Below are 13,273 nucleotides of genomic sequence, written 5' to 3'. Positions count from 1 at the left end.
AATTTTGTGAATTAAAGAGAAATAATGTAAATCTGAAAAACAAATGCCTGTGTCTGGATAATGTATTACAACAATTTTAGCATGTTAATGTGATTGTTGAATCATAGCACCACCAAGCATCGAGATCTCAAATTTCCAATCATCTCTAAAACGTATAGGTGTAGACACTACCAGTGATGTCCACGGCAATATCATGTCCACGGAATTTCTGAAAAAATTATGGTCACCTTACTGTTAGCTCTCTTCAGTTTATGGCAAAGTTTCTGAAAAACCCTCTAAGTATTTTATGCAATGATTATCATTTGTTATATTAAAAATTGATACTGAATATTCTTATCAAGTGAGCGGTGATCAACAATGAGTCAGTGACTCCATTATCATAATAATCTTAGCCTTCTTGATGCCCTATTAGTATCAATCACATCCAAATAAAATTGGAAGATTCCCAAACAAAGTCTAATTTTTCCCGAATTATGTGAGATAAATTTTACCTTATCAGGTAATTATACTTATAATTATGTGGGAGTCTTGTATTGAACAAAATTAGAAAAAACAAAATATCTTCTCTAAGAAAAATATTGTCTCAACTCGTTGAGCATGGGAGTGGTTAAAGGTTGTCAGTATTACATCTGTGTGGTATATCCAAGTGTTAGATCGTAAGGTCCCGAGTTCCATCATAAGTTTGATCATAAGAAGTTCGTTCATAAGGTCCCGAGTTTGAGTCACTCCAAGATTAATGTATGTCGTCCAGTTACAGAGCTGTTGACAATTCATGATCATTGACGTTAAATATGAATGTAAGAGACTGACTTTGGTCAGCTTGCGGCTTTGATAAGCCAATGATGGCTTCTTCGCGAGTTCCTGCTTGCAGGAGGATCTAATATACATATCCAAGTGTTATATCCTGCAGTGTTATATCCAAATATGCTAGAAAGACAAATTATGGTCACAGTTGTTGAAGAGGTTTCGATGTCCAGTTGAGTCTGTGACCTGTAATGGTCCTGATTTGATTGTATAATCTGAAAAAAAAGGGCAAAACTTGACAAACTTATTTTTTGTCACTTCACAGTGGAAGTTTAGTGACTCCTCTTCACAACACTGACGAGTGTTAAAATAAAGTTATAGAACTGCAAAAGTAGAACCCTTGACCTAGTCAATTACCCTGCAGCCTGTACTGTATCCAAGTCACCATTTTGTGTCTACTTAAAAGAACTATCATGCTATAAAAAAAAGGGGGGAATTTATGGTTGGTCCTTTTGCTACTGTTTTCAAGATAAAATGCAACCCCTTATCCTGATTTCTCTTCATTATTCATTTTCTATCATAGGTTTGGTTATTTTTTGTTTTGTTTTGTTTTATGTTGCATGAAATGCTTACAAATATCTTTATAATATGAACAAAGAATCGGCATATGATACACATCGATCTGTTTGTATTTATTTGTATTCTTTTATCCAAATGTGAATAGTTTAGTCATACTAGAAGTGGATTCCTTAAATTCAGTCTTGTGTTTGTTCCCTTTTGCTTCTTGCTTCATTTCAATTGTTAGAAATATGAGAAAGAAACTTTTTTGAAAAAGTCACAAAAATGAGAGACTTTGAAATATCAGTTGTGCAAAAAAGCATTTTCGTCTGGGTCATAGTTATATATAAACATAACTATGAGTCATCAAATCGTGCCAACAACTAACTCGAGTGGCATGGATTGCATGAGTGACCACCCACAAACGAGAACTCCCCCCCCCCTCTCCCTACACACACATACATACCTTAACAATTGACTTCTTCTGAGGACAATATAATTCTTCTGAGGACAATAGAATTCTTCTGAGGACAATAGAATTCTTCTGAGGACGTGGTGATTCTGTTCAAATGACATCGGAGTACTTGGAATTCCTGTGTGTAAGTCCTCAGTGAGCATACTAAACAAGTGCACACACACACACAAAGAAATGACCAAAGGCTACCAGGCCCAGATTTGTCCATATATATATATTGCAGTGCTCAAATTTAGCAACGTTTCCTGAGTTGATGTAAGTGTTTGCAGTGCACTATACGTCTGAGGAAAGTGCATTTTTAACCCTCTCGGGATGCACTAAAACTTAACTGAATTCAATACAATATAAGGTAGATAATTTGTTTTCTTCGGTTTAAGCATACTTTGTTGAAAGAATAATCATGTAGGGTATAGCATGAACACATCTCGTGAAAACCAGTGAGCTGTTTCCCTGCTGAAAAGCTCATTCCTGTTAACTGTGTTTCGAAACTGAGTGCAGGGCCTTCTCTACGAATTCCAAGTTCGAGGGGGCATTAAACAATTATATAGGGGCACCATAATCTTGAGGGGCACCCTCGTGTTTCTGTATGATCGTGTGAACGCTTAGTACAACGATCATGATGGTGAGAAGGATGTGGGGCACAGAAATCTTCACGGCCCCCTGTGCCTCGGCCTGGGATCAGACCTGGCTGAGTGGCGTACAGACTGGGGAGCCACGGTAGGCCTAACGGTCGATAACATCGCATCCGCAATATCCCCATATTGGCCTGTGAGCTGCGGACTAACCTCTTCTCCCAATAAGACGATTAGTACGTAAATTATGGGCTGATAATGAATTACGAAACTGCTCATCATGCAGCGAGGATGTTAAACAGGTGTGTAAACAGTGACTTGCTGCGGACAACTTAATCGGTTCGACCATATGTGGGGGAATACACATAGCGTCATACAGAATGTAAATATGTGGACTGTTATTCATACGGAGAAGTAGGCAGCTAGACTGAATAGTCAAACGTTCTGTATCCCAGGTAAGTTTTGACTTTATACTTGATACAATTTAACTCTCAAGACTTTCATTCCACGGTGTCTTTGAATTTGTCTGAACGTATAGCCAGTGGCGTATAATCATGGGGGGGGGGGGAGGGGACACGCCCCCACTTTCTGTAGGGTGGGGGACAGAATATCAAATGCCCCCTCCAACCCAAGTTTAGTGACAAACTCGTGTAGTCGCTAGGCCTACCAGGCTCATAATGACTCGTGTATCTCATAAAAGTTCAAACAAGTGTCAAATAAGAGTTCAAACATTGTGCTATGAGATTAGTAGTTAGTAATATTTTATTCTCATCTGCTCAGCCCCCGATGAGAAATAGAACTAAGCGAAATTATCGTATCATTTCTTCTCATTTCATTAGTCAGTAGTGCATGTGCAACCTCAACATTCTAGGCACGTATTGTAGAAATGGCGTTCAAAAGGAAAAGTACGGTTCATAAATACATGTATCAAGTCTATATGTTTTATGATAGGTACATAAGTTTCATTGTAAGCCATATACTAGTGCCCCAATGTTTTAACTAAGAATATTGGGGCACAGTTCCCTACACGGCTCACCCACTCAGCTTATTTGCCCCCCCCCCCCTCAAGTAGATCCCTTTTGTCATGTAAAGCAGATAATGATAATACAAACCTAACAATTAATTTACACATACATTCGCCATGATGGATCCCCCCCCCCCCCCCCGCAGCATATATAGGCTATCGCTACCATCAGTTTTATGACGTGTGTATATTGAAAACAATAAGGTAAAGTTTGTTAAGACAATCATACCAATACACACATTAAAACAAATGTTATCGGTGATTCCTTGGAATCACTCACTCAACTTTACCGTATAGATATACATTTTATTTCACTATACACACCTTGGTTATATAATTGTTGTTTCTCCGATAGAACAGATTGCCTACTAATATTTCCTTGTCAAAATCATACTCTCTTAATGTTGTAACTAACTTATGAAGCGTTCACAGTAAAACCAAAGTAAGCCTAAATACGTCAGGTTCAAAAGACTCAAAATTGAATTGCTCTTGTCTGAAACCGCGTACACACGAATACAAAATATTCACTACTTTCGAGGGTTCCCGTTACATGCTATGTAGCTGTATAATGTCTTATCGAATTTATGCATTTATGCATGTATTATTTTCTTTTTAAATTATTCAAATTCGTTTGTCAAATTTTCAGCAAGTATATCTGAATATATATAAATCAGCAAATTAATTTACTCCCGTATTGCTGCAGTGTTCTGCGTTTGGTTGTGTTTTTTTCTTTCTTTGTACAGACTCTTAATTTGTTTGGCAACATTTCTACTGACTAGTCCTTTTTTCTCTTTATTTAATACAAATTGTATCGAATGGCTTCTTTTCGCCTTGGTATTGTGTTTACACTCGAGTGAACACTATTTTCCCTTCAGGTTGCCATATCGCATGGGTACCTTATTGTTTGTTTTTTAAAGTTTTGATTGACGAGATATCTACACCATGTTAAATGTAGGCTATAGTTTCTGCATATACACTGTTGTAACACAAGGTGTATGGAACTTGTCTAGAGATTAAAGTAAAGCATTGGCCTACCGATATACTTGTCGAAGATGGCGCCGGTAAGCAATCGATACTATATCTGTAAATAATGTCTGTTTATAATAATAAGTTATTGCACTAAGTATTGCAAGAGTGCAGAAATTACTTTCGTATGTCTGTATGTGTAGAAAACAAGCGTGTATCGTGTTATAGTGTTTGTAGTACTGCTATAGCAAACAGACCAACGTTGTATTAATGTTTCAATAGTATTCCTTGAAACAAAGTATACCAAACAACAACAGACTTTTTACGTCTGGAGATTAGTCGTTTCCGTCAAAAGCGTTAATTCTAATAGATGTTTTTGAGTGCATGTGTCCTGAAGAAACTTCTTGAATTTGTAAGTAAAATGTTAAATAAATTTCAAAATATTCTCTGACCAGTAGCTATACTACTGGCTATTTCATAGACCAGTGTGAGTACTGCCTGTGGTTTGTTAATACCTGATTACAACTAACCAGTCCGTCATTTCGAGGGAGAATATGTGTGTAAGCAGGGGGTAGGAGCCTGGGGGGGGGGGTAATGGGGGCACGTGCCCCTCCCCTGCTTTTTCCCCAAAATAACAAATGTGCTCTATTGGCAAATAAAATGTGCCCCTTTGATGAAGAACTGTCTTTTGGTTATCTTACGCCTTTGTTAATTTTAATATTTTATTTTAATTATTTATTTTTAGTCTATACATGCTATTTCAAAAATGGCATCCAATATCTTTTTGTAGCACGGTTAACAATAAACGATCTCAATAAATAGTATTGATAGCATACTAACACATCATATATATTTAAGTGATATGGCCGGTGAACTGTGTATCGGTTTATAGCATAACGAGTGGTGGTTGTGGAATGAGGAAGTGCCCCTCTTTTTGGAAGCTTCCTACCCCCCCCCCCCCCGTGTGTAAGATTTGTCAAAGATCCCAAGACGCGGTGCCTTAATGCGACAACAGCGTGTACACACGATGTAGAGTAAACGATCAACACATGTACTGTCTGTGAAAAGATATTTCTTCTAAGAGATGCGTTGGTTAGACACGCGAAGACTCACGTAAACGAGCGGTCTGCTAAGAGACAACGCACAACCTCACATGTTCGACATTTGGATGTGTGGACGATGTGTGGACGATGTGTGGACGATGTGTGGACGATGTGTGGACGATGTGTGGACGATGTGTGGACGATGTGTGGACGATGTGTGGACGATGTGTGGACGATGTGTGGACGATGTGTGGACGATGTGTGGACGATGTGTGGACGATGTGTGGACGATGTGTGGACGATGTGTGGACGATGTGTGGACGATGTGTGGACGATGTGTGGACGATGTGTGGACGATGTGTGGACGATGTGTGGACGATGTGTGGACGATGTGTGGACGATGTGTGGACGATGTGTGGACGATGTGTGGACGATGTGTGGACGATGTGTGGACGATGTGTGGACGATGTGTGGACGATGTGTGGACGATGTGTGGACGATGTGTGGACGATGTGTGGACGATGTGTGGACGATGTGTGGACGATGTGTGGACGATGTGTGGACGATGTGTGGACGATGTGTGGACGATGTGTGGACGATGTGTGGACGATGTGTGGACGATGTGTGGACGATGTGTGGACGATGTGTGGACGATGTGTGGACGATGTGTGGACGATGTGTGGACGATGTGTGGACGATCAGAGAAGGGCCACATGAAAAACGGAATGAGGATACAATGGAATATGAAAGTCACGAGGCTGACTCGAAGGATTCAGAGACATTGCAGACGGCGAATCACCTACAGAAGAGTAATAATACTACTACTGGTGGTGCTTATGGAACTACCAATATAGGTGACTGGGGCATGGATGACAAATTATGGCTGGAAGATCCGGTCCGCTATGCTGACAATCTCCTCTTCCCAGATGGTTTCGGGCGTGTGGAAAAAAATGATGCGCAAGGTTTAAACATATACTCTATAAAAAGCATCGGAAGGTCGGAAATACGAACCAGATTCCAAACGGAAACTGAAACATATATAGTTTCAACTTCCTACTATACAGACGATGACCACTAAAGAACAACTCGTCCATGCCGGTAACAAACCAGCTTTTCGAAAAACAAACGACGGCCTTTCAAGATAAACGATGGATTTTAGCCACTTTCTGGGAAACGTAGAAACCTGCGAGCCACAATACTACTACGCCCAGGCGCGTAGCCAAGGGGGGGGGGGCGAAGGGGGCAGCCGCCCCCCCCCTTGAGCATATTTTTTACTTTTTTTTTAATGTTTTTATAATATCGCTAGTATTTTCAAAAGAGGAAATGCTAAGATGCAACTTACAAGGCCTGGGAAGTGCCATTTCCAGCGATCTGGGAGGCATTTTCAGCCAAAAGTTTATTGTACGCTTCGCGCCAACCTATGGTGGCGCTACGCTTAGATAGGGGGGCGGCTTCCCCCTTCGCCCCGCCCCCCTTGGCTACGCGCCTGTGTAGAAATAACCATCAGTCTAAGTATATGAAAAAGTGAAATATTATATAACGCCGACGTATTCGTTTTTGTTTTCTGACAGTGGACTTCGTCTCATGTTTACACATCAGATACTGGGGATAATAATCGTTTGATGCAATTATCAAATCCAAGTTAAATAACTGTTTGAATAACGGTATCAAGACACTTTGTCAATATATAGGCCTAATGTAATGTAATCAAAGGAAAGGTCATTATATGCTTCGTTACAAAGTATACCAAATCCTACAATGATTTAGTATGTATATATGGATCACGAGATGAAATGCATGGTTGCATAAACTGAAAATTTAGGCGGTACGTATATTTATGAACTTCTGCATAATTTCTTTGACATATCATGGGCGTAGGAACCGGGGGGCTGGGGGCGCCAGCCCCCCAGTGAAAAATATGGGGGGCGGAAGTATCGTTCCGCCCCCCCCCCCGCTCCGCAAGTCAGAAAACCCCTTTTTTCATTTCCAAATGAGAAAAAAATCTCATTTGAAGCACCAAATTGCATCTAAGGCCAGGTGAAAATGAAAAAATCTTTACAAAATGGAGTGGGTGTTGAAGTGTGCTATATTGCACCAAATTGCATCTGAGGCCACCTGGAAATGCCAAAAAATTCCAAAGGGGAGGGTGTCCCCCTCCCCTTAGACCCCTCCCCAGGCCGGCCATCAGTCTTCAGCCCCCCCCCCCCACTCAAAAGTACCTTCCTACGCCACTGCATATCATCTGTCATAAAGTACTGGGAATCAAGTATCTTATAATGTATATACATGTAGTTTAGCTATAAAACATTGTGTTAGTTTTTATTGAAGTTTACGAGAAAATATTTTACTTAGGCCAATCCACCGCATATGGTACATACAACACTTTTATGGCATCATTTTATTATTTATTATTACATAATTAGAACCGATAAATGAAACTCCTCGAATGCACTGTATTATACACTCGAATTAAGATATTCCTTCGCCATGTGGAGTACAGTAAAAAATACTACTGCTAGAAAGGAATTAATGAGAAGAATGAGAAAAATTAGAAAACTTAGAATGAGAAATAGAAAAATGAGAAAGAGAATGAGAATGAGAATAAGAATAATGATAAGAATAATAATGAGAAAGAGAATATGAATATGATGAGGAATTAATGAGAATGAGAATAAGAATAATAATAATAATAATAAGAATAAGAATGAGAATGAGAATGAGAATGAGAATATGAATATGATAAGGTGTTAATGAGAATGAGAAAAATGAGAATGAGAATAATGATAAGAACAGGCGCGTAACCAAGGGGGGGGCGAAGGGCGCAACCCCCCCCCCCCCCATTGAGCATATGTTTTTATGATATCACTAGTAATTTCAAGCTCATAAATGCAACTTACAAGGCCTGGGAAGTGCCATAGCGGTCTACTTTCGAGAAAAAAAAACACAAAAATAAAGTTATCTGTAATTATTATATTTATTTTCCAGATATATCGATTGCTTGATCATTTCCGAAATGAATTATAACATGATGTCATCGGTGAGGATATTGTTATTCCTCGCTTTGTTCATACGTACTGTTGTTGGCAGCGATTACGACCCCCACATATATCCAGATCGGGGACCATTCTTCGAAGGCTGGTATGCTAGACTGACAGACGGTGAAAATGCTAGATCTTTTGGTATTCTCTTTGGACGTGTTCTACCTGAAGCGACGCAAAAGGCAGCAACATTGACGTATTTGAACCTGATAAGAAGCAACGGTAGTCGTAGCATGATTTCAACAGAGACCGCGCCTCTTTTAGAGGTAAATGGATCAAAATATACTAACTTTAGAAACTGCTTAACATTATAATACTTCGGAGGTGTTGTTCAGTTTATTTGGCTGTTCAAAGAGTGAAGTAAATATGTAAGGCTTTTAAGAAACGGTACCAATCAATTTATACTCGTCGTTTGCGAAATATGAACAGTTGTCTTTAGTTGCCATCAAAATTGTCAAAGTCCTTACCACAAAAGCGCAGTAATATTGAAGCAGATAGGTGTTATACATCCTGTGGCGTAGCTAGAGGTTTGGCGCCCGGGTGCCAGAGTAGAAAAATGCGCCCACCCCCCACCACTGCTATATATTATATATTTCGGGCTAGTCGTTACAGCCCCCCCCCCCTAAAATTTTGCTCCTACGCCTATGATATTTCCACCTTTTGAAATCTACTGCCTTGGAACTGTATACTGAAATACCCGAAATTTCCGTGACATATAGACATTACAGAATACAGAACAGAATTTTTTTTTTAAAAAAGAGAAAAAGGTCGAAATGGACTGAAAAGAAATCACAATCTATAAATTTGCTAATAAAAACAACTAGATTTAGTTCAGATTCTTATTAGTAACTGGAAAATACTCATGTCTGACGACATACATCAATTTCGTCATGTTTTTCTAAAAAGTGATTATTTTTTTTGCTCTCATTCTCCCATTTCAGTGCCCCCAAAAATCCGGCGCCCGGGCACGTGTCCTCCCTTGACCCCCCCCCATAGCTACGCCACTGTATACATCATTATATACACACTGATGTAATGATAGTGTTAATGGTATTACTCTACTCTCACTTACTCTGTGGAATTGATCTACGCCGATTGAATAAAGTTCCATATTTGCCAATATAGAGCAAAAACGGATACAAATGACCAATTTATGTATAGTGTACCCGTATTGTAATGTATCCAAGTTTGCAAATAGAAATGCATTGTGTTTTATCATATTTTTATATTAAGTTATAGTTTATTTATATAGTATATAGTTTATATAGTAAGTTTATTTTATATTAAGTAGTATTTAAATTTGCGATATGTATCTTGTCAATTATAACAAGGAATACAACTTTGTTGATCATGTAGACCTTCAGTTTTTCTCCAATGTAAGGTAAAAATCATATTTTTTTTTTCTTTTTCAAAAAGTTATATGAAAACTTCAGCCGGGACAATCCACCCCTCTAGCTATCCTCTGGAACTAATCAAAACCCGAACAGATGTTTGTGTACCTCACTGCTTTACTTTGATTTATAACGACTCAAGAAAGTCGAATCATCATGTCATTAATGTCTGTAATAAACCTGTTGTTCCATTTACCAATTATTCACAAAGGACATTTCTGTCACCATCAAAAATGGCACGCCACCAGTTACCAATCCTACTACGTCTGCACCTTCCGATTTTCAATGGGTATCTAGACCGAACGGGTATTTCAATGTTACAGCTAACAGCACAGAATTTAATATGACGGTGAACGATGTTCGATTTGAAGGAGAATTTGGTGCTCCTGTACCCTGGGCTCCCGGTGGGCTAGGTAAGATATCGCAGATTGGTGCATCTTTTGACATTTCTCCAAAAATCATGTATACATTTATAAACGCCATCAGAACGACATTGATGATGGGGATAGTGTATGCCCTCTGAGAGGGCGTGACATAAAACAATGCATGGCTAATCACAGTTGTCATGGTAACTCCAATTGTGAAAAGTAAATTTATAATTAAAATGAGGACACTAACCCAAGCGTTATATTAGATTACATGGCAAATACCTTTGTGGAGAACAACATCCACGCCCCGCTCACCCCCACCCCATCCACCCCACCCACCCCACCCACCCCAAAATGTTAACAAATATCTTGTCCCGTTTGGGTGATACTTAAAACTCGTGACATTAAATCTCGTTTCTGGAAACTGTCATTTTTGTACACCTCTCCCCTTTCTCAAGCTCACACAAACTACTTATTTGCACAAACTTTCGTTAAGAGCTACCAATGCAGACCTTATTAATAGTCTAAATATGACTCCGAGTGCATCATTTGACGTCTAAAACTTTTTCGACTTCGATGAACCCAGGGCCGGCATCCCTCCTTACTAAATTCCTTGAGTCGCCTTTGCCCCTGCCATAACGGTTCATGCCCCTTCCAAAATAACTCGAATTTGTGTGTTCCCGCCCCTCCCTTCCCTCCCTCCTCTCCCCTCCCTTCCAATTTTAAGGATCTACTTGTCATTGATTTGAGACTGACTTGTACTTTTCACCGGGGAGGGTGTGGGGGGGGGGGGTAACCCCTGCATAAGACCTATTTTCATGCATGTCTTATCAGTACTTCATAAATGGTGCTGCTTATGTAAACATTTTTCTTCTTTTTACCAGGACCCGAGGGTTGGCTCCACGTTCTCCCTTTACCACTCCACTGGTTCGTGTACAGTCTCGCGACCCCCGGGACATACCGATGGATTAATCTCACCTCTAAAGAAGTTCTCCAAGGGTCCGGCTATCTCCACCAAGAGAAAAACTGGGGGAAGTCCTTCCCACCTGAATGGATTTGGACGGAGGGATACGATCCCGTGAAAAATGTCTCATTCGCGGGGTCTTTTGGAACAGTTAATTTTGGCCCACTTCCGGTTCCCGCCATGTTGTTTGGCTACAGAAACTTTCGTAGCGGGTTCGCGGTGGATTTTCGACCTGATGATTCCGTAACAATGAAAGACCTCCAACCTTGCAACGGCACGGCATCAGTGACCATCGAATCTTTATTTTATTCGGTGAAACTACACTTTTCAGCAGAAGAGACAACCTTTGGAACTTGCCTTTGTGGACCGGTCGCTGACGGTTTCGAGCCCGTAATTACGGAGAGTTTCGTAGCAACAGCTTGGATACAGGTCACGCAACATGTGACATTTTGGGACATGATTTTTCGATCAGGCGATATCTTAGAAGACGTAGTTCTGACGGGAGTTGCGCTCGAATTTGGCGGTAACTACCTGTGTCAAGACAATCCTTGTAAGACCAAAGATACGTGTGGTTAGAATCAGTGTTGTAGTCAAGTACTTTAGGTCCCGATTACTATAAGTACCAGTGTCTAAGCACAACCTTTAGAATCCGATTATCGAGTACAAATACCTTTTCATCTGAGTAGGAGTAATTTTAATTGATAAAATACACAAGAACCTTTTACCTGATTATCATCATTATCAAAGTACTCGATTTAAATAATTTATTTAAATCGAGTACTTTTCATCGCTTGAGAATACTCGAGTACGAGGCGAGTTCGAGTACCTTTCGAGTACTACAACACTGGTTGGAAGAGTTAGTTCCTATGAGAACGCAGAGAGTTGAAGACGACATTTGTCTTGTTCCTTATAGACGCCAGGAAATGATGCTCATATAAACCAAAGATATTTTATATAATGAAAAACAACAATTGTTGTCGAAATCTGTATAAGAAGTAGAGCATTTCGCTAAAAATAAGGTCTTGTGTTTTTTTTCTATGATAAATTAGTAAGTTACAGAATCAAAATAAAAGGAGATCGTAGCATTTCTTAGGAGAATATTAATCAAAAGCCCTTTAAAAACATTCAGTGACGTGCACAGAATTTCAAAAGTGGATGAGGTGGGCGGGGGGGAGGGTTCAAAATCCCCGTCAAGATTTACGTAGGTGCCTGAACTTCTGGGAACGCCCATTGGTGAATCAAGGATTTAATGGGTGCAGCCTTGAGGTCGTTAAAGCCGGCTCCCATTAAGGGGTTGGCGTACTCCACCCCCCCCCCCCACCCACCCCCACGAGAATAATTAAGTTTAAACTTCAAATGATGCATTCTGATGTATATCTAGACCAGAAATTAAGTCTAAGTACCTCTAAACGCAAGATTGTGCTTATAATTATTTCTGTGAGTTTGAAAGATAAGGGGAGGGGGTGGGGGGTTGGTGAGTATACACTCGTATACTAGTGGCCTCAACTCCCACCCCCGCGGGGAATGTAAAATATCCCCGGACTGAACCTCCCCCCCCCACTGACGATGAGAAGTGCCAGGTATCTAGGCCATTGAACCCAACCCCCCCCCCCCCCCACATCTCCCTCATGCGAACGTTACTGATATCACTGATAAACCGTACTTCCTGCGTTTGAAAAACATCCGATGTGTCGAAGAATATCGTAATGAACGGTTACACGATTGTAGATTTAACAACGACCGCTATTTCTAACAGTTTTGTAATGACTATATGTTGTAGGGTTTCATCTTGGCTATTAAAATGTATCGTCTCTCTTGTACTTGTCAGTGTAGTCTGCAACATTATTTCATGTGGAACTTAAATATATTCTTTGGCTATGCTATCCGTCAGGAGTGTAGACAATGTAGCTTATACATATATATCAGTTCTTATCAGGGACGTAGCCAGGGGGGGAGCAGGGGGAGCGACCGCTCCCCCCCTTTCAGTGTCGATTTTTTTTTTTTTAAACTGTCGTTTTTTAGCATGGTATTTTGTCAGTGCTATTTTGATCTTGAATACTCGTCAGCTCCGTTAACTTGATTGTAATCGTAGTAACATTCACGCCTACTGATTCAACTACTTACTTAGTT

General features: G+C 40.1%; 1 protein-coding gene across 4 annotated transcripts; it reads left to right on the top strand.

The window, feature by feature from the left end:
• The first annotated feature begins 2,660 nt into the window (after positions 1-2,660).
• LOC139980825 (uncharacterized) lies at positions 2,661-12,473 on the top strand. Of its 4 annotated transcripts, none has more exons than XM_071992774.1 (4): positions 2,661-2,804; positions 8,368-8,686; positions 10,023-10,224; positions 11,064-12,473. In XM_071992774.1, the coding sequence occupies exons 2-4, from the start codon at positions 8,396-8,398 to the stop codon at positions 11,717-11,719; spliced, it is 1,149 nt and encodes a 382-aa protein (XP_071848875.1). In that variant the 5' UTR covers positions 2,661-2,804; positions 8,368-8,395; the 3' UTR covers positions 11,720-12,473. The 4 variants fall into 4 exon arrangements, with proteins under 4 accessions (XP_071848875.1, XP_071848872.1, XP_071848873.1 ...); XM_071992771.1 differs by lacking the exon at positions 2,661-2,804 and adding an exon at positions 4,285-4,434; XM_071992772.1 differs by lacking the exon at positions 2,661-2,804 and adding an exon at positions 4,565-4,751.
• Positions 12,474-13,273: the final 800 nt, after the last annotated feature.

The sequence above is a fragment of the Apostichopus japonicus genome, chromosome 15 (assembly GCF_037975245.1).
Source record: "Apostichopus japonicus isolate 1M-3 chromosome 15, ASM3797524v1, whole genome shotgun sequence".
Classification (NCBI taxonomy): Eukaryota; Metazoa; Echinodermata; class Holothuroidea; order Aspidochirotida; family Stichopodidae; genus Apostichopus; species Apostichopus japonicus.
Note: the sequence above shows the minus strand (reverse complement) of the source record. Positions and strands in the feature narration are given on the sequence as shown.